We start from the raw sequence: 27,896 nt of genomic DNA on the forward strand, positions 1-27,896 counted from the left end.
TATGAGGTTATTAATTAGAAAGTAATAGACAAATTCTTTTAAAGACTTAAAATAATTTATTTTACAGATTTTAAAAAGTAAACATCTAAAAGAAAGTGAAGAAAAAGTATTTTATGTACTAGTCCAACGTTTTCCTCTTTTATTTCCAGCAGGAGGTTTCTGTAGTTGAAAGGGCTTTTGATTATTCAAGGCAAACTGAGATTGAGCAGAAGTATCACTAGCAAAACCAGTTGCATCACCGAGACTAGAACTACCAAAAGGCACTCCAGTTTGACCTAATATTATTCAAAATTATCATAATTTCAGTTGTAAAATAGAGCATAATATTGAAGGTTACTATAGCATTTGCAATATATAATTATAAATAGCCAGTTTCACACTAATTTAAACAAAAGAGGTTCTGTCCCTTTTAAAACTAATTTTATGATTTTAGGTACACAAATCTTGCTAAAAAAATGCAAAATTAAAAGAATTCGAATGAAAACCTTTTTTTTTTTAAAAAAAAAGAAAAGGGCTGATTGATACAGACTGAAGTTTCAACTATATTTGGATTTTCAACAAAATAAAACAAATAAATGACACAATAAGAGTATAAATACTAAACCTGCATAAAGATGGAATATAGTCGAAGAATATTAATATTAATTTTCTTTATTAATATATTATATTAATTTATATTATATTCTTTCCCTATATGAATTTTATTTTATTTACAGGGGAGAAAAAACTGTAAATTTAGGAAAAATATTGCAAAATCATGTTTAGCAAAGAAATGACGAAAACCGACAATTATAAATAAAAACAGATATTACAAATAAAAACAGCAAATTGAGACAGATTGAAGACTTAGTTGCATTTTCAGCATAATAAAGCAAATATATGACCCAATAAGTACCGTATATTCCGACGCATAACGCGCCCCGGCGTATAACACGCACCCGTAATTTCTAATAACTTTTTTTAAATTTTAAGATATACTCTTCGTATAATGCGCACAAATATTTGGATTGTACATGTGCAATATCTCGTCTAGTATCAATCGAAAACCAGAAAGCCTTTTATTGTGGGATATGTTTAGGTCCCACCTTACAGATAATACAAAAAAATTGTTGAAGGAATGTAACACCGATATGGCAGTTATTCCGGGCGGATTGACACCATTAGTTCAGCCATTGGACGTCTGCTTAAACAAACCATTTAAAGCCAATTTAAAAAAAAACAGTGGAACGCATGGATGTTGGAGGGCGAGAAAACCTTTGCGAAAGGAGGACATATGCAGTTTGGAAACAGTGTGCGAATGGATATTAAAAGTATGGGATGAAATTAAGCCCGAGATGGTTAGAAAATCATTCAAAAAATGCACCATTTCAAATAATTTGGACGGATCAGAAGATAACTGTTTATTTATGGATGAGGGTAACGCAGATGATGAAGACGAAACAGATTGTGATGACGTGCCTGAAGAAATAACGGAAGACGAATATAATGAACTATTTATGTAATAACGAAAATCAATAAAGTATATAGGTAAAAGTATGTTATTTCTTTAAAATAAAAGTATTTTCTATATTTAAATTTTTTTAATCTATAATTTTTTATATTCGGCGTATACCGCGCACCCGTAAATTCCAATGTTAATTTTTGTATTAAAAGTGCGCGTTATACGCCGGAATATACGGTACTTAATTTAGTATTAAATACTGAACTGACATGAAGATGTAAATTAGTCGAAATTTTATAGAAATCACAGCACATTAATTTCCACTTCTTTAGAGAGGGGAGAAGGGAAAAGGTAAATTTAGGAAAAATACTACAAAATCATGTTTAGTAAAGAAATTGCAAAACAAGAAATCCTATACGTGAAACTTTTTTTTTAAAAACTATTTCTTTCATTCATTATAACTTTTAACATGGTTTGAAAGTGATTATTTCAAATCATGTAAGTGATAATTTTAACATGATTTGTTAGGAAGGTTACTTATAAATGGAAATCTATCAGTATCCCTCAATCAGTCACATTCTTGTTCACATTGAGATACAAGGATTATTTTTTCTTTGAGACAACCTTCTGACTCTTCAGAAGGTTCCCTGCATCTAAAATAAAATACTGGTTTTCTACCATGTTATTCAATGCGAAAAAAAGGCATAGCAAGAAAATTTCAGTACAATTTAGAGGATTAGAAATAAAAATTATAGTATTCTGCAGAAATTGAGTTTTCTTAATTTCTGTAAAGTATTTTTTTTTAAGACTAATTTTTACATACTCATTATCCGACATATTCATAGAATGTAAATTACACAGTCATGTAAATTTTCCAAAAAGTAAAAAGGCATTCAATTTAAAAAAAAAAAAAAAAAACTTTTTAGAATTAATTGTTACACTAAATATTGGTCTACTTGCAATTGGTTCACATTACCTACCATTTTTTATGCTACCAAACAATCAAAATGCTATTGATCTAGACTTTGTGAACTTGCTTCTGTATACCACTTATTAAATTAACAAACACAACATATTTTTCCTTTGCATTATAAAATATACTCTTCCTTTTACATTATAAAATATACTCTTGTGCAGTTCTTGTGCAATTTTTTTTGTCATTAATCGTGCATCATTAGTTAAAAATTAAAATATAAAAATCATTTAACAAATAAAAACAAAGAATTCTAACAAATAAAATGAAAAACAAATGAACAAAAAAAAAAAGAAAGAAAAGAAGAAAGAAAGAAAAGAATAAAAATTTTCAATTATACTTCCATCAACAGTAGCAGTTTAAGAAATTAATAAACTGAATAAATAATAAAACAGAAAATTTAACTAAATTAAAGGATTAAAACGTGACAAAAACATAATTCTTACCACTATTTACCTAGTGGTTTAAATGACGACAAATTTTGAAAAGAAGATGGTTTTGTAGAATAAGTTAAGACACCAATTGTTTGTCCAACAGCAAAACCTGCAGAGAAAGTAAAAAAAAAAAAAAAAAAATATAGGATGCTTGACTAATATAAGCATTAAAAAAAAGGGTGTTTTTAAAATATTTTTCACATATAAATAAATTTTTTTATCCTGTTAATTAAAAGTCAACTCAGATAAGTTTTTTAAAACATAAAATCAACTTAGATACACATAAGTTAGTGATTTTAAATACTTTATATAACTATCAGTTGTACTTAAGTCAGCCTTTCAATGAATTTATAAATTAAATAAATACCTCTTCTAAAGCTATATTAGAGCAGACAGGCAACCTGTGCACAGAAACATGCCGCAATGTTTTGCAGAACATCCGGAAAAAACAAAATCCAAAAAAAGTTTCTTTAATTGAACATTACTACTCTTCTACTTCTTTTTTAAATTTCAAAAAATTTTTGGATTAGGATTAGACTATCCCCTTAATCCAATAAGACTGAGTTCTAGTTAAGTAAAAACGCGATCATTAGATCAAAAGTTATACTGTTTTTTGTTTTGTTTTAGAAACGCACACAGTATGTGTTGCTTTTTTTTTAGGTACTTACTTATTAGTATGTATTCACAGATATATACATATACTTTTAGGGTTTACTGTTGACTGAAGTAAATTTTGACATTCAAAGTCTAAGAAAATAGGTTTATTTTTGAAGATTTTTGAATGACTTTTGATGCAAAGGTCAACTGGAAAATTTTATGTCTTAGCATGATACTAGTAGAATATAAACTAATATTCAGTGCTGTGATTCATTCATCTCATAAAAAATAGTACCACACGTAAATATGTGTGTTTTGTTTTTCAAAATTCCGGAGGATTATCAGCTTAACCTCGAGTAATGTTTTTTCTCGCAAAAATAAAAAAACATTCTCAGTATCTAATTGTTTTACATAAAAACAAATACCCAAAATTTCAACAAAATTAAACGTGTCAAGTATCCAACCAGCCTCTTCAACTAAATATTCACATAACATACATAAAGTAAAACAAAATTATTTAGACTTACAAGCAGGGCCTTTATTAAAACCAACAATAATTTGCTGAGGTTGAAATCAATGGTGTGATTGTGTTCTAAGAGTTTTGGGATAGCAGTTTTAGTTCTTAAAAAGCAATTTTACATTTTTGGAACAACTTTCATAGTATTTAAACAAAAATTTTATTCAACTTGAATTTGGTCATTAGAAATCAAGTTTTTCTGATGCAGCCCCCCAAAAAATCTGTCAATAATACACATAAGAAAACACCAATTGGGAAATTGGTCAGAAAATATTCAAGCAAATCTGGAAAAAGTTGTTGCAGTTAAGATAGAAAGTGGTCAGTGGAGCAAAACAATACTGAAGGGAAAGGAGTTGACAAAAAAAAGCAAATGAATTTATGTAACTATGTTTTGTAAGCATTATAAAAAAAATTTTATGTTAAAATTAACAATGCAATCAAATAAATCACTGTAAACAGAAAGCTTGAATTTCAAAAGCAAATTTATAGCTACAAACTATCATTTGGAATGATTTAGATACAGTTTTTAAAGGAATTTAATAATCATCAAAATAAAAGAATTGTGGTCATAGCTTTATGAATTTATAAATGAAATGAACATTGTACTATTTCTGTTGCATTTTGGAAAAGAAGCAAAATTATTTTTAGTTATCTACTAATTTTCCGCTTAATTTACACAGTAAAAAAGATTCCAATTAAAATGCCTACTGAGAAATTCGTTGTACCTGTAACCTGTATTTATAGGGATAGAGCATCCATAAAACATTTTGCAAAAGTTATATGGTTAAAAAAAACTCATTTTCACGAATCATGATTTAATTTTTTCCTAGAGAATATTCTATCGAAACCAGATATCAAGGAGTATCAATTAAGTCAACTAAATTATGCAGCATTTAAGAACTTTTTCTACGTTAATGAAGCAATTTAGTAAAGAATAAAATTTATATTAATTCAATTCTACACTTATTTAGAAAGAATGATTATTAAAAATCAAATGACTTATTTTGGAGACCTTTAGAGGTGGACTTAATAACTAGTAATTCAATAAATTCAGCTCACTTATTTTTTGGGAAAAAAAAGACCATTTTCAAAAACCAAATGATTCAAAACCTAACTTCGGGAACATTAGTAGTGGATTCAATTACAATTAAGAAACAGAAATTAAGATTTGAAATTTTTTTTTCTCATTTATTTTAATTTTAGGAACAATTTAGTATTTCTTTTTAAAGTAATTTAATAAAATCTTGTATACTAAATAATGATTAATAAGCTAAAGCTATTCAATAGTTCATACATGAATTTTATAATAAATTGTTCTCTCTTTAATGTAAAACATAATTAAATAATTTAGTGTATAAAAATAATGAAAGAATATTTAAACCTATACCAATAATATTAAATGAGACTGGTTTCAACTAAAAACATTTTAACCCCAGCATTTTCAAACAAAATTCGAATTTCTAATGATTTAAGTGTTCCTCAAGACTTTTTTGATCAGTTTATTTTGATGCAACTTAAAATGCAACTGGGATGAATGCAGCTCTAATTTTTAAAATAATATAACAGTAGTGGTAAGATATAACACTTTAATTTCTTCTTATAAAAAAGTAGGAAAACTCACCCTTTTCTACACCAGAAAATCCAAGGTTTGCCAAGGTTGAACTGCCTGAAATAATCAAACAAAGAATATAAATAAAAGTATAATCAGCACATTTACTTTTTTCAATAACCAATAAAATGAAGCACCATTAATATGTCATTTGCCGTCTTAGTTCATTCTTAATCTATGTGAGGAAATAATTCAATTATATAATGGAAAAAGCAAACTATCAATTATGCACCTTTTTTTTTCTCTTTCTTTTAAAGTAGGTATATATGGCTCAGATTAAAAAAAAAAGTGAGTCTTTCAGAAGTTATTTTTCCTCTTAATTTCAGCTGAGAGAAAGATAAAAAAATGTAGGAGTTAAGAATTTAGGATCGCTAGACTGTTTGCTGAAAAAAGAACAACGTAGATGCAACAATAAGGCCAGTATTGATAATACACTTTGCATCCATGGGTGCAAGTTGGAAAGAAGGTCAAGACTGAAAATTTTTTGACTGATATACCTAACATACACAATACCCCCTCGACATGTGCAAACTATCTAAGAAAGCTTTACCATAATACATCAAGTTTAAATACTGTACAAAAAATATTTATTCATCTGTCTTTTGATAAAAGAACAACAAGACATAAGAAAGTAGACCAATAACGTAGACCTAAAAAGTATTTTTAAGGACAGAAAAAAAAAAAAATTCCTATTTCCGTCTTCGAGTCAGTCTTGTTCCGTCTTACTACCGTCCGCGGACATTTTCGAAAGACGGAAATCCGTCCTGGGGACGGAAGACTTGCACCCATGTTTGCATCTTTTGCTAACTGAATATAGTTCTCATATCTCTGAGTATAATGTTAAATAATATTTTAACTAGTAGAAAAAGGTCTCAAAATAATTACTTTGAGAGATAGAACTAAAATTCTGAAGGAGTTTGCCAAAAGTGTGGAACCAAGAAGAGTAGAATTAACAAATAAATAAATAAATAAATGTTTTGGGTTAACTTTTAATTAATACTACCTGAACTGTTTTCTACAATAGCCAAATAAACCAATTATTACCTTTACAATGAAGTCCTATTAATTTGCTTAACTTTAATTTATATCTAGATTAAATGGATCCTCTAAAAGACAAACAAACAGTGCTTTACTGTTAATGTTATTAATATGATGTAATGAAGAATTCTTGTAAAAACTAACCTAACTGAGAGCGATTGTAGACATTAGTAATTGCTTTCCCCACGGCACTTTGCATAGCTTTGAATGGTGAGGGTCCATATGTAACTGATGCAGGAAGATGTGAAGTAGGAAACAAATCTTTTGTTTCATATCTCTCTTTCTCTATGAGAGACCGTACATCACCCTGATTAAATCTCTCATTATACTCCTTGATGCGCTAGAAGAAAAGATTTATTTTTTTAAATAATGAAAGTTTTATGATCTCTAAAAGAAGATTCTTGATCAAACAAGACATGTTAAAAATAGAAAAATTTATGCTAGGCTTTTAAAGTATTTTATCTGGATTTAAAATTGTTTATTTATCTGTTTATTATTATAACTTATTGCTTAATAATTTACAAGTATTTAGGCTTTTTTTTCCTTTCTTTTTGTTAACCTTTTTGCTATGTATTTTCATGATAAATTTAGACAAAGGTTACTGAACACTCTTGTATAAAAATGACTTTTTAAAGTAACTAGATTGACACAATGGCTATTTAATAAAATATATTTCTATTTCCTTAAATTCAAGATTGAATACTAACTCCTTCAAACAAAATAAGAATTACAAGCACAACAGAAGATATAAAACAAAAAAAGCTTCTGAAAATCGATTCGGTAATTTTTGAGAAAAATGCCATTAAATAGGTGATTTTGCCATTTTAACAGGGGCAGATAAAAACAGAATCCTCTTAATTTAAAGGTAAAGAAAAAATTTTAACAAATAAATTATTACAAGGCACACGCAGGGTTGCCATAGAAAAAAATTTACAAAATAGTTGCCTTTAGTAGCTTAAAGCAGGAAAATAGTTGTCGAAAACTATAAAAATAGTTGCATAAATAAGAACAAAAATTTTTCAATAATATGACTAAAATTTTATTAAATGACTGAATTGTCATATATCATGATCCATTTAGCCAAGTTGGTGGCAAATATGATAAATTTTATCTAAACGTTAGTGTTCTAGTACTGAATTTTTATATAAAAAAAATTAGTATATTTGCAGAAAATTAAATACTTTTAATGACTAGAATTCATTTAAAAAAATACTTTTTCATTAAAAAAAACATACTTGGTCTGAAAAATTTCCCCTTTTATCAATAATTGATTTAGCAAATATATATTTATGCAGATACATATACATACATAGGATCGAGACCGAAAGAAAATCGAGAAATATATTGTGAAAAGAGATAAGTGAATTCAAAATTCATGCACTGTAATATCATATTAAAAATTGTGTTTTTTAAAATCATGCAGAATTTTGTAGCAATAACCGTTGAAAAGAGGATCGAGAAACAAAATAGACTTACGATGGAATTTGTGCATATTGAGAGCATTGATGACACCAAATTTGCAATTCAAAATTCTTTTTTTGTTTGTTCAGAAGCTCCTGTATTGTCAACCCAATTTATGCTAAGAAATATTGCTATGAGTACAGAAAAGTCTCTTTTTCATGAAAATAGTTGCTTACTTAGCCTTTTCAGGGAAAAAAGTTGCCACAGTCGCCTCAGGCCAAAAATAGTTGCAAAGATTCGCCTGTGGCAACCCTGCACACTCTTAATTTTTTTAAGTATTAAAATTAAAAAGCATCTCCTGCCTCTACCTTATTACCATATTTAAAAGTATTAAATGGACTCAAATAATTTTACAAATGCAGTAATACAGTATTCCAATTATAGTAAAAAAAAAATAAATAAATAACTGAGCAAAAATTAAAGATGATATTGACAATATATATGAATTAAAATTTTAAGCTGATGCACATCAAAATTATCTGAAAAAGCAAAGCTTGTGCATTCAAACTTTTAATTTAAAAACAGTTTAATGTGACAATTTAATGCTGTAAACAGGGTGTGTAGTCAGATTTTTCAACAAAAAATAAGCACCTTTTAAGTACTTTTTAAGCACTCAGTAAATATTTTTAACCACTTTCCAAAAAAAATCATAATTAGGATCTGTGCAGTATTTTTTTCTATGGTTTAAAGTTCTTAATTTATAAACATAAAATCAATAAAATTCAAAAACATTTTCAAAAACTTCTCTTATCCATGATAAAATAACTAGTTTCTGATAAATATTGCAGAGAAAATTGTGAAAATCATGAAATTTTTGTAATTTAAAACGACAATCAACATGGCAAAGAAAAAAATCACTTTTTAAAAAGATAGAAAACTAAGCACTTTTTACAAACCCCGAATAAACCTTAAAGGGCTTTTAAAAAACGTAAATCAAAAATAAGCACCTTTAAAAACGCTATGCACCCTGTGTAAATTAAAAAATAATAATAAAGCATTAAAAATGTTCAAATTCATGTAGGAAAAACACAAAAAAAAAAACAAGGGGATAATTAAAAGAAAAAAATCAGGTGGAAAAAAAATAAAATATAGGCGTAATATGAATACCTGAACTTCTTGATGAACTGTTTGCAATTGTGCTGCTAAAGTTACAAATGTATCATGCAGCCTTCTTCTTATTGATGTCCATTCTGAAATTTATCAAGATCAATAGTTTAGTTTATTTCTGCTATTCAAATATAACAGATTATTATCACTAATTCCTAAAAAGTCCATAGCTTAAAACCATGTAACAATACCAAAATTTAACAAAACATAAATCCAAAATTCATCTTTGATATATCCAAAAGATACCTTAACAAAATTGCATTGACTGTTTTCGGAATTATTTTTCAGAGATAGTTTAACCCCGTAATGATCGGTTAATTTTCAAGAAAACGGTCATAAAAGTGCCTATTTTTTTTGGTTTTTGTATTTGTATTACGTATTTGATTAGTGCTGCAACCAGTTTAAAATAAACTAACTATCTACAATTACCTTAAAAATATCCTGTTACTGCCATCAGGTGTGTAAAATGAGAAATAAAATGTTTTCCGGGAAAAAGAAATGAATTAGTTTCATTCTTATTGGCACGTTACTACTGAACACTCTAGCCCGTCAATATCACGGGAGCGAGAAGGAAGGGGTTAAGCAGATAGTTTACGTTTAAAAGTTCTTCAATTTTGATACGAAAAAGGTATTAGTTGCATTTTCAATTAAGTGACCATAATCTGTCTACCTGATCAGAACAGAGGCTAGAGATGTTTGTAGCTAATGAAATAAGTAAAAAGCATATTTTAGATGTTTGTGTTTGTTGTTTTAACCCTACTTGAAGTAGTTTAACCTCATTTCGTCAGATCTCCAGACAAATGGTGAGGATTCTTTATATAGAAAGACTATACAATTAATGTTATAAATAGCTAAAATGAACAATAAAAAAATACAAATATTGGTATAGAGTAGAGAACCAATTATCCGGAATGCTGGGGACTATCACTAACCCGGATGTCTGATTTTCCAGATTTTCTCGATCACTAAAAAATCATTCAAAACAGCTTAACTATATTTCTACTTTAATATTGAATTAAAAAATAGCAGTGTTCTAGCTGTTTAAGTACTCTAATTAAAAATTTGTATTTTCAATTCAATCTTTTTACTTCAAAGTATTTTTTGAAGTAAAAAGATTGATTTTGCTTTAAAAAAAATTGTCAAAAAGGTCTCTGTTATATCCCGCAATCAACCTGGCAGAGACTGGTTTTTATTTCTCTGCTTTAGCAGTTGCATTTTCTTAGATATTACGTCATTCCATTTGGCTTTCAGGCATCGAGAATTGGAAGGACAGCTATTGGTTTTTCTATCAGGTAGGGAGCACTGTTTTGCAGTATTCAGTTTGCAAACTCACTGCTACATATCTATTTTAAGTAATGTCATGAGATTTTAAGCATAAGCTTTTGATGGGTCCTGTTTGAAGACATCTATTCCAAAGTTAAACTTCTTCTAAAAAACCATTTAAATATTTTACGAAAGAAAAATTCAAACTTTTAATAAATTAAGTTATTTTTCCACAAATTTTGTCAGAATTAGGTGGCGACAAGAGGGCTAAAACTAGTTAAAGAATCAATAATTTGTTTGTAGAAAGTTTGAGATTTTTGGTAAATTTAATTTTATCTAAGTTTGATGCTCTTTTACGTTCAATTGAACAAGAAGAAAAATAATCCCCGCTGTTTCCCCTTACGCAACTTCAAAGTACTATTCAATCATTCTAGTTCAAAAAAATGACGGGAAAGCAAGCTAAGTTTTTCCCAGATTTCCAAAAACCAAATGAAAGGTTTTATACTGTACATTTAACTATAGTATTACTTAATAGTTGATTAAAAAACAACCATATTTTAGCTATTTTCATATTCCAATAAAAAATTTGTGTTTCCACTTAATTTTTTTTTCTTACTTCATTATATTTACATAGTAAAGTATAGTGAAGTATTTTTTTTTAATTATCCTTCCACCTTCTGTTCACTGATAAGCATCTGTAATGCATTCTCACATTGTAAATCTAAGAACCCACACCTCTCTCTCTATCCAGCTTAAAGGAAGACTGGAATTGCTGCATTTTTCCTCAATCGTTTTAGTTCAAAATGGCAGGAAAACGCTGGAAAATTTCTTCAGGTTTTCTGAATACCAGATAAAAGTTTCTGTACTGTATTTACAAAGTCTGATTAAATACAAAAAAAATCATGCTGCCCCCAACAAATATATATACATATATATATATATATATATATATATATATATATATATATATATATATATATATATATATATATATATATATATATATATATATATATAACACTAAATGGGGCTTAAAGGCAGCCTATTGTCCTAAAACCACTAAAATCTAACAAGAATCTTGATAAAATAATGTAATAATCAGTGGTCCATCAAAACAGAAACGAATCAACGTTAATCAAGAGTAAAAGGGTGGTATACCATTTGATTTTCTTTTTTTTTTATTTATCTTCTGATACTTGTTTCTGTCACAAAATCTTCAGTTTTTTATTTTTTAATCACAATGGTGAATATTATATTTTGTTATTTTTATACTAATTTCACCTTAATGACTACTTTTTTTAAAATATTTAATAAAACATTCTACCTTTAGTAGATAAGAAAAAAAATTAAACAATGCATTTGTAAAACTAATTTTAAAAACTTGTAAATATTTCTTTTAAAAATATTATAGTGGCATGTAAACAGACTAGTAAAAACATGTAAGAGAAATCTTTTATTCACTCGTCCTTAGGACCAGTAACTGAATATTCCTAACTTCTACCCCTGTTAAAAATGGCAGAAATGAAATTGAAAAAAAAGAAAGAAGAAAAGTTTAAACCATATTGACTTAGAAATATTTTTTGAAACCTAATTTGCAAAACAACCAATTTTTCATTGTTAACATTTCTCACAGTCAAACGGTTTTAACAAAGTGTGCATAACTGCTCAACATAAACAATCAAACACTAGATTATTTTCTATTTTTCTGAAAATCTAAGAACATTTTTTACTCTAAAATGTGAAAGTTGCCTTTCGCAGCATAATACAAAATGGCTTATATAAATTAAACATTGTCAAAAAAATAAATAATAATAATTATTAAAATAAGAAATTTCATACCTGTGGCTGTTAAAGCAACTGGCTGAGACAATGAAAGAAAATGTCTCTCCAACTGCTCTATTTGCTCTCTATAGGATTGCATTTGTTTTTCAAAATTATTGGCTAAATTATGGAAGTACCTGTAACAAAAAGCAGTATACATATTTTCAATGTGAGAAATAAATATATTTGTTTTGATAAGTGAATTATGTTTATATAGTAAAATAAATGTAAAATTTTCAATGAAAACAAATACATTCAAAAGAATAAAATTTAAAAATTCAATAAAAAAGCAATTTTTTAAGAAGAAAATAACCACAAGATTTTACGTTACATTTTTACCTTCATTACGTGAGATAATTACATAATTAACATTTAGCTAAATTTATGCGAGTCAATTTATATGATGAAACAGTGTACCATATTTATTAATATTTATAAAAGTATTAAAATGTATTTAACTGCACGAAAAAAAAAAAACAAAAATAATGAGTGTGAATATTTTTTTGGTTTATGAATTTGTATTAACATTCATATAAGGTATTTTCAAAAAAACATAAGGTATTTTCAAAAAAAGTAAATTTTAAAAATGTTTATATAAATTTAAAAAAATATATTTTTACAAATAACATGTAAATTTGAAACCAAAAACTTTGGAAACAGTTTTTTGAAAGAAAAAAAAAAAAAGATAGGTCACATTATAAACTAAAAAAAAGCACATACTCAGTAGGCGCACTATTTTCATACTGCAATGATGAGAGAGAATCCTTAGTCCTTTGTGCAATTTCTGCATTTTTTAGTTCCTATAAAGCAAGAAAATGTTGAATGATGGTTAAAATTCAGGTATCAACAAAATATTAGAATTAATTCCATTAAACCAAGACTGTAAAATATTTATATTGACTAAAAATTAAGATTTAATTTCAAAATTGTTTTCACATCAGAAATTAGTTTTTTTTTTTTTGCACGAGCTTTCAATTAGAGATATAAAATTAAGAAAATATAAACAAAGTAAAATACCAATTTTCATTAAAATGAGATACAAAGCAAAATATCAATTTTCATTAAAATGAGATACTTTGCTTCAAAACTGTCTTAATTTACAGAAATTTTGAAAGGTACAAGCACTGATAAGAAAAAGAATTGTTTTTATCATATGCTCAAGATTAAAATAAATAAAAATAAAAGCATGCTCAGAACTAAGTTTCAAACTAAACACCTGAAATCTTAGTTCTAGAAGTAGCCTGACATAGAATTAGAAAATTAAATATAAACCTAATTAACTTAAGTTTTTAATCCACTTTGAACTAGTTTCTGTAATATAATTAACACTAACTAGTAAATAACGACTTTCCTAAAATAAATATGATAAATCAAAAACAAATTTTACAAAAGTAAGTTGGATTTTTACTTCATTTATTTCAAGAATACTTTTTGGGAACATAAGTTGAACAGATCACTATTTAGGGCAATTACTATGTAAAAAATTTTTTTTGTTCCTTAAATACTTTCTAAAACAATTCAAACACGCCAAAAATATTTTATTTAACTAACTTGAACTGATTCTTCTTTCAATTTCGTAATAGCGATTGCATTTCTCTGAAGACCATTAGAAACAACTGATAGTTGCTGCTTTAAAGTGTTTACTTGCTCTTGAACTTTAAACATACTCTTACTAGAAACTCTACTCATTTCTTCTCTTACTGCCTTCTGATCTTTAACATATTTTCTGGAATAAAAAAAAATTAAAAAAAAGGAATTAAAGAAAAAATTATTTTCATCATCCTATATTACAGTTAAACAAATTTTCCTTAGACAAAGCATGATGGACAGAGTCACTTAACAATTATGTTTTCTATACCTCCTCTTTTGTTAATCTTTGAAGTTAGTAAGAAATTTAACTTTTTCCTTCACATAAGCTCTTTTTTTTACTTTACAATCCCTTACTGACTAAAGAATAATGAATAAGCATAAACATTTGTTTAGAAGAAATTTGGGTCCGTTAATGGACCCCTCACAAAATATTCTTTAAAGTTTCAAATTCCATCCAAATGTAGTATTCTAAAAAAATATTTCTACTTTTACAAACATCGTGTGCACATTCTTATTAATATTAAATCATATATTTTTTTTAAAAATAAATATTTGATCAATTTATATTTATTCATAAAACTAATAGAATATTATGTAATTAAAAATTAATTTCTGGCAATTTTTTAAATAAAATATTATTAATTTGAGAATTGTTTAAGTTTACTTAATGCGTAACACATTAAAAGTGATACATTACTAAGTTGTGTTATTTAAAATATGTCAATTGAAATTAAAAATGCGAGTGATTTTGTTTCTATTATTCGTCCGAAATGAATATTTTGTGTTGAGCAGTATAGGCTAAATACCAAATAACAGGACCCTATTTGCACAAATTCACAAAAGCAGGACCCTGGTTGAAAGAATGTGACTTAACGTTTATTTTATATCCACAAATTATGAATAGTTTTTTCATAATTTAACAAAAAAAGGACCTTTCACAAAATGTCTCAACAGACCCCTGTAAACATATTATATGAGGTGTTTTGAATTATCAAAGAAAATCATAATTTTGGAAATTTGTAACCAAAATTCTAATGCTTAATTTTACCCTTACAAAAGATAAAATCTATTAATATATTTTTTAAAATAAAAAAGGAATATTCTTAAAATTATAAAAAACTAAACTCAGTGGCTCGACAGCCCATGAGGGCCAAGGCCTACTGTGCTCATCTCAGTTTTCTTGACCTTGGGCTCTGGGGTGCAGGAGCAGATGTTCTGGTCAGGACTAATAAAATTATAGACAATTTTATAATATTAAAATTTAGAAACAAAACTAAAAAAAAAAAACAAACCTGTAAGGAGTACGTGCGCAAGTGCATTAGATATACATATGTATAAACTAACTTACTTAAATGATTCGACTAAAACAACTATTTCATTGGGTAATTGAGTTTCCTTTACGGCTTTGCCATCTCTAAAAAAAGATATATGATTATTAGAAGAAAAGTAAAGTGATTTTGAAGAATGAAAATGTTGATAACAAAAATCAATATCTTTAAAAAAAATAGAAAAATAAATTACTTTTTTGTAGAAACATTTTCCCCTGCAATAAAAGTAAAATCTTGTTTAATGACAATTTTATTATTTATCACTACAAGAGAAAATCATTCATTCAACCAATTTGAATAAATTTGTTTTGAAATATTACAATGAAAATTAGGACTTTGTTACATCTCAATCAACTATCAATATTTCAATTATAAATACTAGGATCCTTAAATTATCTAACTGTACTTGTACTTATCATTTATTTATAAAAATAATATTATTCATCTGCTCTCAGACATTTAAAATTAATTTAAAAATATTAAATTAAGTAGCCTCTTTTAAAAACATATAACAGGATTTTTTTTTCTTCAAAATATAAGTATCCTTATAAAAGATTATTGAAAACATGGGTAATTATTCATTTTATAAGTGTTTGAACTAGAACAATTATTATTCAGTGAAGTAAACATTTGTTATTTGGTCAAATTCAATTTGCCCCTTAAAACTGTACAAAAAGTTAGATAAAAAATATGATAAAAGAAACATGCAAATAATAAAAAAAATTGTTTATGATAAAAAATCATAAGTCTTAATGGAAACTACTAAACTAATTTAATAATTGAAGTTGATGAATAAAAAATTTTATGGAACGCAAATAACAGTTACTCCTTTTTCAGCGAAAGAAAATGTGCTATAAATATACAGTAGAGAACCGATTATCCGGAACGATCGGGACCATCGCTATTCCGGATAACTGATTTTTCCGGTTTTCTGAATCGCTACAAAAAGCCAATTTTTTTATTGTTAAACCCAACTTAAAAAAATTATATTTGGAAATAATTTTAAAAAAAAGAAAAAACGAAGTAATACACTAATGATTATTTCCAAAATGATAGTAAGGTAAACATCTTTCCAAAAAGAAAGAAAAATCCTAAAATCTTATGAAGAAAAAAAAAAAATTTTGAAAATGGCGGGAAAATTTTTCGAATTTCGTTCCGGTTTTTTGGTTTTCCGGTTTTCTGATTTCCGGATAACGGGTTCTGTACTGTATTATATTTTATATGAACATATTATATGAAATAAGAATACATCTGAACCTACAGTTTTTAATTCTTAAGGCTTTTTTTGAAGAGTCTTATGGATAATTTTTTGAAGCTCTAATAAACAGATTGTCACATTTGAGGAAAAAAGAAAAAAAAAAAGTTGTCCCATTTTGAAAAGAGTTGATATGTAAATTGTGATAGATGTAAAGTATATAATAGATTACGCATAGAAAAAAAATCCACCCATATAATAGGAAAGAACATTTTAATTTAATTAAATATGATGCTCATGAAGACTTAGTAACTGAACAGTAATACCCCATATCCCGAAATTTTTAGTTCCTAATATTTTATTTCTTCATTTATTTACATTACATACATAGTATTCTCCCATAGAGCGTTTTTTGAGGGGCAGCCCGCCCTGCTTACCCTTTGATCCCAATAAGTGTGTATTTTCTTTGACCTTTTGGTAAAAATAAGCGACCATCCCTTACCTTAAAAACACCTTTTTATTCAGATTCAATTTTGAAAAAAATTGATTCACTGTTTAAACAATAAATACACACTGGTAAATTTATCTGTGTTTAATTCTGATTACTATTACAAATATTTACTTTATTAATACACACAATATCATTTTCTGGGGGGGGGGGGTTATTAATGAATTTTTTAGTGACTTTAAATCTTAAAACTATTTGTTAAATAAATACCTTTTTTAAAAATAAAAAAATGCACTTTTAAAAGTTCATTTTTGCATAATTTTTAGTTTAAATTACAGGGAAGAAAATTTTAAGTTGCTTATTTAAAAATTGCTGAGGATAAAATTCAGTTATTACATAATATTACACATTTTGATAAATATTTACGATATTAAGTGAATCCCCATTCAAAACTAAAAGTACCCTTTTCAGAGAGGGAGCGCCATGCCCCCCCTTTTTTTTATTCCTAGGGAGAACTTTCTCTATATATAATATTCTTAAGAACATGATAATGAGGTTTGACTGTATATTGAGTTTATTAATATTCATATCAAGAGAAAAGAAATTCACCACTTAAACTGCTTGAAGATTGCACGTCAATGCCACCAAGACCAATTGTTGCAGATGTACTGGGAAAATTAGTAGCAGAGGGAACTAGTGAAGTTCCAGTCCCAAAAGCAGAAGCTGTAGTTGTGGCAGGGTTACTAAAACCTTTAATGAGAATAAAACAAATTTAAAAATAAATATTAGAGAAAGTCTAATCTTTTTTTCCCAATCTATCAGTGTGTGTGTATATATATATATATATATATATATAGTGAAACCTCAGAAAAGTGGTTCCTCTTGGGACCGATATAAATTACCATTTACGAGAGTTGTTTGTTTACAGGGAGGGTATCCTAATAATGAAGTTTATCACAGTAAATTGTTTTTAGAATATTTTCAATGATATAGTAATAATTAAATAATCAATAAAATATTCGTTTCTGTGAAAAAAGAATGTATGGGAAAGTTTGATATAAATACATAATTCTAGATGTAGCTACAAATAAATGAATATAATTTTCCTATTAACACAGATATGCAAGTTAGTCCTATGATATTAAAAAGGAGCTCTCGATTTCAATTACCTATCCATCACGTGATAGGAAACATGGTTAATATCTCCTTGAAAGTAAACCTCCCGGGATTCACAGAAAACAAAAGAAATCGATGCTTAACTGTAAGATATAGGACCTATGGAGTTGATATATTCACAATTAATCATCTATCAAGTGTCTGAATAAATGTTTTATACCTATGAACACCACAAAGATTATATTTGTTTTCTCTCTCGCTTTTTTTTAATTTACCCCAGCTGTTTTAAATACAGTTTTCAAATTTCTAAGAAAATGAAAGAAAAATTTCAGTTGGGAAAAAGCATTGGGAGCATTTGAGACATCATTTCAGCTTGTGGGGTTTCATAACCTGCGTTGTCCAGATGAAAGGATCAAAAGATGCCATTGTCCAAATGAGTAGTATAACTTTCTCTCCTTTCTTAGAGAAGATAAGGCAAGATGACAGGAGAAGGATTGATTCTTTAGTTGTGAAATAGTTTAATAATATTTTAGATATTTATAAGGCGAAAAATTTACGCTTTAAAATGGTGAAAAGTTGCATTTTTTTTCCTTGCAATTTAAAACAGAATTTTTTTTTCCTTTCAAATTTAGAAAAAATAGTGTCCAGTTTGAAGAAACAGAAAATAACGTTTCTGGGCAAAGATGATTGTCCGTGTACAGGTACGGAAGTGCCCGCATTGCAGAGAATGTACATAATGATTTATTCATAGAACATTCAAAGGGAATTAAAAATATGTCCGTATTGAGAGGCGTCCATTTCGCAGGAGTGTCCATAACAGGAGGTTTCACTGCATATTTATAAAGTATTAAATGAAAAAATATACTTACCTCCAAAAGAAAAACCGGCAGATGGAATAGCAGTAGATGTTTGTCCCATTGCAGGAAAAGCTGATGTAGTTGTTGTGGAAGATGAAAAGAGTGAAGTAGAAAATGCTGGAGCAGTCTGTGTGGTTCCAAAAACACCAGAAGTAGTTGCAGAAGCAGATGCATTTAATCCTCCAAATGCAGTTCCAGCACCTTTTGTCACAAAACAGATTAATTTTTTTCACATTTGCAACTAAAAGTTTAAACAAACTGAAATATAAGGTAGGCAGAAACAAATTAAAAAAGAGTTATTTATACAAACAAACTCATATTTCCAATCTCATTTAATAATGCTTATTAATACGATTAATATGGCAGATTATATGACATTTTAAAGCACATTGTAGTTTAAATTATGCCTAATAATTCGAGGCAAAAATAAGACAATGTATGTACAATACATAAGAAGGTCTTTCCAGGATGAAGTCCTTAAATTCTTACTGTTTTGTCCCAAACAAATTCCAAATTTTTAATCGTCTTCGTAAGAAAATTTTATAAATTTTTAACATAATTCACTTTTATGCTACTTGTGTTGAATGATGTTGCTTATCGAATCAATTTACATTTATGTTTCTAACATGAAATACCTCCAGTTTTATCTACTTTCCAAATTTTTTTTCTCGTCTCATTTCTCTACCTTCTTTTCCAGTTTTTATGCATTTTGCGAATTCATGCAAAAATTAAAAGTTTAAAATTCTTGCAACTCCAAACAAGGAAATTTAGAAGGGTGAATCAATATTTTAATAACTTTATTTTAAAAATAAAAAAAGAGTGACAATTCTCACAAAGCTAGACAGGATTAGAGAAGTGTTAAATGAGTGAGCAAAGTAAGCTCGGATTGCAAAGAAATCTAAAAGAATAGTGAAAACAGGAGTTGAGAGCAGATGTGAATCTCCTAGAAAGAAATTGTACACAATAATTTAAAAAGATGCCAGCCATGCCATAACCTTTAGAGATATTCTTCCATTGTACAGGAGTTATTTATTTATTTACTACTTTTTCATGGGTAATATAGATATATAGATTTAATTTTACATAATAAAATCCCATATCCAGAATTGCCTGGACTCCACCAAGACCAGTGTTTTCACTACAGCGCGAGAATCTCTCATATTTTTTTCTTTTCTCGGCATTAAAAAATGATTACCATGAGAAATTTGCGCATTCTATAAATAAATTTCAAAATTCGTGAATTTCTCGCATTTTGGAAAAAGCTTCGAATTACGCCATTTAGAATAAAATCGGTTTCACTTTTCTTGCTGGATCTTTCATTATTTTCAACATCTGCTCTGTTATCTAGCTTCCCTATTTACCAGTATTGTTCAGAACCTTTTCGAACAACAGAACACAACCCCTCCGAACCACGGAACCCCTTCCAGAACACATTTCTCTGCAACTGCGTGTTTACTGTAGGTAAGGTTTCTTCATGTAAGATGTTAAAATTTTTTATGCACTAATGTAAGATGGACAAATACCTTGTAAAGGCAAAATCTTCTATGATGATGCACCAAAAATATTCAATGTTTTAAAAAATAGAAGACGTTAAAAATGTATTATAATTGAAAAAAAAATTTTTTTCAAGAGTTTTTATGTTTTTTAGTTTTTAGAAATCTCACTTAACTTTTTGAAATCTCACTCTGTTTTTGAGAAAGGGTGAGAAATTCTCACCCATTTTTTTTCTATGATGAAAACACTGAAGACCGGAAAATAGATTTTTCCAGATAACAAGTCTTTAAAGTAAACAAGACATCAAAACTTATTATTTAATAAAAAAAAATAAAATAGAATATAATTAACAATTATTCAATGAGTAATGTAGCAGAACAAATGTTTAGCATTCAGAAAACAAAGATAATAAACAATAAGGTTTACTCTTCTATCAAGATAGACATCTTGCCTTCTAACCCACAAGTTCAATAGATGCTTAGGCCATCACATCCCTCAATGTAAATTGTATTATATTAACTGTTTTGAAATCTAGGATTTATATTTTATGTTATAATTTGTCTGCTTATAAATTACTATTCAAATGCAATTTTTTTAAAAGCTTCTTACTGAAGTATTTTATTTAAGCTTTATTGAAATAATGTATTGAATGTAAGTTTTATATTAAGAAAAGCTTAAGTTTACTTTCCTATTTTCAATGAAGAACTATACTTTCGCACATCTCAACGTAGGAGTGCACAACCCTTTTGAGTTAAGGGCTTCTTGCACAGCAAACTGAATAACAAAAGGCAACATGCATATTTAGTCATGTGGTTTTGAACACATGAAAATTTTTTTTTTTTTGAAAAATAGCGAGAATGTAGAAAATTTTAAACCACACATTTGAGTCATCACTTTTTGAAGAGCTTAATTTACATAGATTAGATTGTAAATCTATGTTTGTTGATTGCTTTTTCCACCGTAATTGCTTCGGAATTTTGAATGTTTTTTTAAAAACCAAATACTTTAAATATAATATTAAGATACGTAGATTTCGAACTTGAGTAACCATTTTATTTTATATTACCTCGCTTTATTTTTGCCAGTTTGTTTACAAATTTCCATGTGGTTTTTAAAACTGATAAATTTAATACGATAATACAACTTGTGAGTTTTAAATTGTGGATTTAATATTTTGTAAATTTTTAATCGTACACTTTTTGATTCCCTTTCTTTACGACTATTTCTTCGTAAAACGTAATGATTTTATTTTTAAAGGTAGTTTATACTAAAAGTTTTTCCATGCGATTTCGAAAATGTCAAATTTTTACTTAGAGATCATAAGGAGATGCGAGTTTCAAATTGCACATTTCAGTAATAATTTTTTGACACGCTTTACTCGAACCGATTTGATCGTAAATCCAAGTTGTTTTTCCCCCTATTTTCGGCAGTTATTGCTTAAAACTTCCACGTGGTTTTAAAAATTAAAACTATGACCAGCGAATTTTAAATGGTTACTATTGACACGCTTTTTTCCTACTGATTTCATCGCAATTTAAGCGATTTTTTTGCAACTATTACAATGTCTTCCAAGTGATTTAGCCAAGCCTTGACCTGCACTGGGCTGTAGAGCCGATGAAAAATTTATGGTCATACTTACCAAATACACTACTAGTAGGATTACTTTGTGATGTCAAATTCAATGCTGCTGTATTGCTGTAAAAAAATTTAAATATCAAAATATTACAAAGCATAACTTTTTCAGATAAGAATAACATACAATACAATATCTCACATATAAAATTAGTATTCAACATAGGTAGGTACACTTCGATTATAGGGACCATGTGTGTGCATATATTATTGTTACATTAAAACTTATTCTTTAATTTCTATGCAAACCAGAATTTGGAGTTGTTCCTATATGTTGTTAAACTTGTGTTCATGGTCCTTATAACCAATAAGTACTTTAACACATAACTATAGATAAAACTGTCAAATCAAAAAGCCAGTTAAAAATCTAAAAAATTTTATTGATATATTGGTATAAATATTATTATTCATAAATTAAATAGCACATTACACAAAATGTAACACATTACATAAAATGCAATGTGCTATTTTTAAAATGACTTAATATTACTTTACTTAGAACTGCTTTGTTTCTGCAATGACAAAACTTTCTACCAATATGGTATTTATGTTGGACTTATGCTCCTGCAGATAACAAATGTTATAGTATAATGACTAGGAGTAGCAAAGGTATTGATATAATACTTTTTATATGTATTAATAAAATACTTTTTTGATGTACCTTTTCTAAGAAACTACTTATGATATCGCTTTGACATTTTTAAGGGATAGTTTAGATCACGGGTCGCCAAACTTTTATGATCATCGACCCCTATAAAATTTTTCGAAATCTCCATCGACCCCCATAAAAGCAATTTTCTGTTAATTAAAATAAACTTCTATTAGATACTGTGTTTGTACATTTATTTTATGATTTTAAGCATTTATTAAAATAATAGTACATTGTGTAACAATAGTTTTATGAAAAATAAATTAATGCTGAAATTTAAATACCTTAATATTTATTAAATAATAAGTAATTATAAATAAGTAGAAATAATAAGTAAAGTAACTACAGATTTATTGCTTCTTTTAATCAATGAGATGGGTGTGCCTGGTGTTTTTTTGCAAGGTTCGTTATATTGGGTTCAAAATTGGTCAAATTTAATCTGAAATCCCCTCAAAACTTTTAATTTATTTCTGTACTTAGTTAAGATTGAATTTACGTGACTGGAACCGGCTTCAACCATATAGGAACTTGGAAATGTTAGCATAAATGACTGAGCTATTTCGTAAAGTTTTACATATTTTTGCATTATATTTATATTTGTCCAAAATTCGCTCATTGTTAAATTTTTAAAAAGCGTCTTTGCTTCAAATCCCCATAATAATTCAGCAATCTCATCTTGCAGTTTTGTCACGGGCTGTACTAATCCATATTATTAATGCTTACCTTCTTTTTTACATGTATTGACTATTAAAATTGATATCTAAACTAAACAAATGGTTTTATTGAAACAATAACTAATTATCCAAAACTATAGAAGTTTTAATAATGACACTGCAAATATTCAACACTGTTCACAGTTTTAATAGGTGATAACTGAAACTGCATATGAAATTTTGGTTTGTAACGACAATGCTCGTCACACGTGACATTTGGACAAGCGTACATATGCATATGACTTTAAACCAGAAGTATAGAGTTCGTGCCACTGTGCGCTGGTACGTAAATACTTGTTTTACCAGAATAAATATATGTTTATTAATTTATGTTCTATAAAGAAACTGAAATTAAGAGTCAATTATAAAAAATTTCACAAATTTTACATACATATACCTGTAAAATTATAAATTTACAAAGTATCGACCCCCTGGCTCAGATCGACCCCCTCTTTTGATAAATAGACCCCTGGGGGTCTATATAGACCACTTTGGCAACCTCTGGTTCAGATTGTATCAATTGTATAATGTGAGAATGTTTTAGCGTTAAATGAAATACTTTTTGAGTTACGAAAGAGATTTGCTCAAAAATGATGTAACTTTAAAAAAAATTCCAAGTTTTCAGTTTATAATTTTTTAAAACTATTTCTGCCAAAGATATGTGTTAACACTTATCACAGTGTAAACATGTATACGTTAATATTCTGTGAAAAAAAAGTTAAAGCTATATTTTGTTTAGATGTTAAGAAAAGGTACATTGAAAAAGGTCAGTTTTAGCCTTAATGGTATATGCCCTACCAACTCCCCTTAAATTAAATTAAAACATAGACCTTCAACCAACTGTTTATTTAAATGGATAAACATGCTTCTTGTTTTAACAAAAAATTTAATTAATATTCTTTTCAGATACTGTAAAAAAATGGAATTACTATAATGATACGTACAGCAAAATATCGAGTTGTTCGGAAAATAATTTCGTTTTTCTGACAGAGGATTTAATTGTATTTTTTCGAAACCAACTTCACACTTAAGCCGCATTATCACGATGTTTTGAAAGCTGATATAGCAAGGCTTATGTGTGAAAAAGTTCAATTAATTCTACGCAGTAGTTTTTGGTTGGTGCCCTTTTAAATATGGAGAGCAATGAACAGCATTGAAGTCATATTTTACTTTCTTACTATAGAAAAGGTAAAAATGCTGTTCCTGCCATAAAGAAATTTACTGATGTGTTGACAGTATGCCAGTGACAGAATTGGTTTGCAAAATTTTGATCCGGCAATTTTGATATCGAAGATGCACCACGTTCTGGAAAGCCCGCTAAACCTTATAAAGACACTATAAAGGCATTACTTGATGCAAATCGGTGAATAACAACTAGAGATGCAACAGATCTTAATTTCGCCGGATAACGGATACTGGATATCCGGCCAATCTTTGAGCCGGATTTCCAGTATCTGGCCGCAGTACTTTTTTTGAAATAAGTATTTATATTTAATTGGACTAGACAAAACTATTATTTTTCTTTTGCTTATATGATTATATATTTCTTTTAAATAAACTTTAAATTAAAAGTACTTAACTTTAAATTTCTGAATATCAATAAATAACTATTATGTAAATAACACTTAGTTGAAGAATGCTATCTGCACTGAGTATTGTGCTTAGCTTAAATAAAATCACTGATAGAATATTTATTATAGCTAAGTAGGTGGCAGAAACAAACATCTGTTAAAGATTCAAACAATTCACATTTTTTATTTACTTTTTTTATTTCAAATTAATGTATATATTGTCATCACAGTATTAACCGTATTAATTAATAAGTACAATCATAATTACAAGGATTAATATTATTATTTTAATGTTAGACCAATATAAATTAATTTTAAAAAGCAGTTGCATGCAATGTTTGTATTAATAAAAATGTAAAAAATAATTATAAATTGAATAAATAATATCACATATGATCTCATATTTTGTTGGTATTTATAAAACAGTTCCTCAGATCGATTATTACTTTATTTTATTATTTATCTTTAATATAACTGCCAACCATTCAGTTCTTTTCTCAATTTTTTAAATCAAGTGAAACTAGAGAGAAAAAAATTTAATGAAATTAGTTATTTATTTGTTAATATTTATATGTTTTTATTTGATAAGATTGCCAATTTCATTTTATTTTAAAAATCAAAGAGGTTGGCTATTATAATTATAATATAATAAATATGTATATACGTATAGTAAATATATTCTCATGTAATTGTATACCATATTTTTATATACTGCATACTATGTTTTATTACATAACTTTCAAAATACTAACATACTTTTTTACCCTTCTACTCAATATTTTATTTCGAGCCAAATGTTACTGCCGGATAATCATAATATCCGGCCATAACCGGATATCCGGCCTACTAGCCGGATAGATACTGCCTGCCGGATATCCGTTGCATCTCTAATCACAACACGTGAGATCAAAGAGAGGTTAAATTTATCGAATTCAACTGTTTATGACCACTTGAAAGGCCTGTGTATGTGACCTCGAAGCTCGATGTATGGGTTCCCCATGCGCTCCCGGCGAGAAATTTGTGTCGTCGCATTGACGTCAGTGATTCGCTTCTCAAACGTCACGAAAGTTATCCATTTTTAAGCTCATCATAACTGGGGACGAAAAATGGGTTGCCCATAACAATGTCAAACACAAGAGATCATAGAGCAAAAAAGATTAAACGGCTCAAAGCATTTCAAAAGCCAATATCCATCAAAAAAGGTGATACTGCCTGTTTGGTGGGATGTTAAGGGAATATTATTTTTTTTTTAGCATTTTCCGGATAACACAACACTTAATTCGTAAGCCTACTGTCGTCAGCTGGACAAACTAAATGATGCTCTTCAACAGAAAAGGTATAGTGTTCTACCAAGATAATGCGAGACTTCATACAAGTTTGGTCACTCGCCAAAAGCTTTTACAGCTTGAATGGGATACACTAACACACCCACCATATTCTCCAGATCTGGTGTCTTCGGATTATTATTTGTTCTGGTCACTACAAAATTTTTTGGACTGCAAAACCTTTATTTCAAATGAAGAGGTAAAAAACCATCTGGATCAGTTTTTTGGCAGCAGAGACCAAAAATTTCATGAGCGTGGAATCATGCTACTACCAGAAAGATGGCAAAAGGTGTTGGACCAGAATGGCCAATAAATAATTTAATAATACACTTATTCATTATACGAAAATTGTCTTTCATATCCCCCCCCCCCAAAAAACAAAATCCCACGTCCGAACAACCCTATAATTTATATATTTTGACGACCATGAGTGCCAAACCAAATCAAAGACTGTAGATGTTTGCTAGGGGGTGGTTTCGAGTTCAACCTATCGAGTTGGTCCCTTTCTGTGCAGGCTTTAGGGAGATTTCCGTATCGTGATCGGTGGGAGAATAATCACCAAGTTTTGGAAACTTCTAGGCAGCGGCCAGCGAGAAGTCCCGGGGTGGCCACAAGTTCTATATTTAAAGTCCCTTTCTGCTAGTTATGACTTTAAAGTTATTTAGAAATGTTAGCATACTTCGACATTTTTTAAAACTATTTAGGCTGTTGTGTTTTTTAGCTTTTACGAAGCAAATACTTTCAATGAAGCATGGAATTTATCCCTATCTCAATAACAACTTGGGTAATAGTCCCAGTTTCAAATTTTAAAAAAAAAGTCAAAGATAAAAACAAAGAAACTAGCTAGAACTTTATTTTAAAATTGAGCTTCAAAAGAACATGTCGTTCATGCGGACTAAGTCATTAATTTAATAGTATACTTTTTAAACTATAAAAGTCAATGACAATTTAAACATTGAAATTAAGAATTGTTCACGTAATAGCTTAACCTCGTATTTACATACATACAAATACGTTAAACAATCATAATTTTTAAGTTACCTTGGTGCAGTTCCAAATGAAAAACCGCCAAAAGGCGTTTGCGTATTCTGTTGATCACCAAATGCGAAAGTACTCATTTTAAATAAATTAGTTTTCTTTAAACATTATAAGAATAAAATCATTAAATATAACTTTTGAAAAATATGAAATTTAGATCAACATCTAAAAATTATATTTAAATATGACAAATAAGTGTTGCCATCACAACTCACGGCCCAAAAAAAATGATTATTTTAAAATGCTATCTTCTCAGTAATCGATATGAACAAAATCGATTTTTAAGCTAATAGTAACTTTTGAAACAGCGTCGCAAATGGGTTCAACAGCAGAATGGGCGGTATGGATATCCGTTCAGAAATTTATAATTACTGTTTTCGAAAAGAAAGTCGGGGTGTACTTTACTTCTCTGTCGAAATATATGTGACTTTTACTCAAGGTAGATACTGTGTTTACATTGTGCTTGAGCTGCACAATGGGCAACGGTCTGGGAAACATCCGTGAGGATGATCCGAAGACATGCCATCATAATTTTTTTCCTCTGCAGGGGGCATGGCTCCTCCACTTTTGGCAGCCCAATGATCTACGCGCGAAGTGGAGCACTTTACTGAATGAGGTCCGATACACTGCACCCTCGGTCCCTACGCAGTCTGATCAAAGTGGTCACCCAAGCGCTTTG

At 28.3% G+C, this 27,896-nt stretch overlaps 1 protein-coding gene across 3 annotated transcripts; it reads right to left on the reverse strand.

The window, feature by feature from the left end:
• Nucleotides 1–33: 33 nt before the first annotated feature.
• Nucleotides 34–27,895, reverse strand: Nup58 (nuclear pore complex protein Nup58). 3 transcript variants are annotated; one of them, XM_016050020.4, is made up of 14 exons: nucleotides 27,221–27,895; nucleotides 21,929–21,984; nucleotides 18,808–18,996; nucleotides 17,432–17,572; nucleotides 15,373–15,394; nucleotides 15,200–15,265; nucleotides 13,813–13,987; nucleotides 12,982–13,061; nucleotides 12,280–12,398; nucleotides 9,178–9,260; nucleotides 6,754–6,949; nucleotides 5,584–5,628; nucleotides 2,861–2,957; nucleotides 34–275 (listed from the first exon to the last, which is right to left on the reverse strand). In XM_016050020.4, the coding sequence occupies exons 1-13, from the start codon at nucleotides 27,295–27,297 to the stop codon at nucleotides 2,863–2,865; spliced, it is 1,344 nt and encodes a 447-aa protein (XP_015905506.1). In that variant the 5' UTR covers nucleotides 27,298–27,895; the 3' UTR covers nucleotides 34–275; nucleotides 2,861–2,862. The 3 variants fall into 3 exon arrangements, with proteins under 3 accessions (XP_015905506.1, XP_015905505.1, XP_042897482.1); XM_016050019.5 differs by having other exon boundaries at nucleotides 2,871–2,957; nucleotides 27,221–27,554; XM_043041548.3 differs by lacking the exon at nucleotides 2,861–2,957 and having other exon boundaries at nucleotides 27,221–27,429.
• Nucleotide 27,896: the final 1 nt, after the last annotated feature.

Source organism: Parasteatoda tepidariorum, chromosome 1, assembly GCF_982258835.1.
Source record: "Parasteatoda tepidariorum strain Cologne lab strain chromosome 1, Ptep-v5.0, whole genome shotgun sequence".
Lineage (NCBI taxonomy): Eukaryota > Metazoa > Arthropoda > Arachnida > Araneae > Theridiidae > Parasteatoda > Parasteatoda tepidariorum.

Excerpts from the sequence above, each read along its gene's own strand:
- Nup58 (XM_016050019.5), bottom strand. The coding sequence starts at position 27,297 with ATGAGTACTTTCGCATTTGGTGATCAACAGAATACGCAAACGCCTTTT. Across the intron at positions 15,395-17,431 it reads ATCTTCAAGCAGTTTAAGTG|GGGAAAATGTTTCTACAAAA; the intron begins GTGAATTTCTTT and ends CTTTTATTGCAG. Across the intron at positions 13,062-13,812 it reads TGAAAGAAGAATCAGTTCAA|GAACTAAAAAATGCAGAAAT; the intron begins GTTAGTTAAATA and ends CTTGCTTTATAG.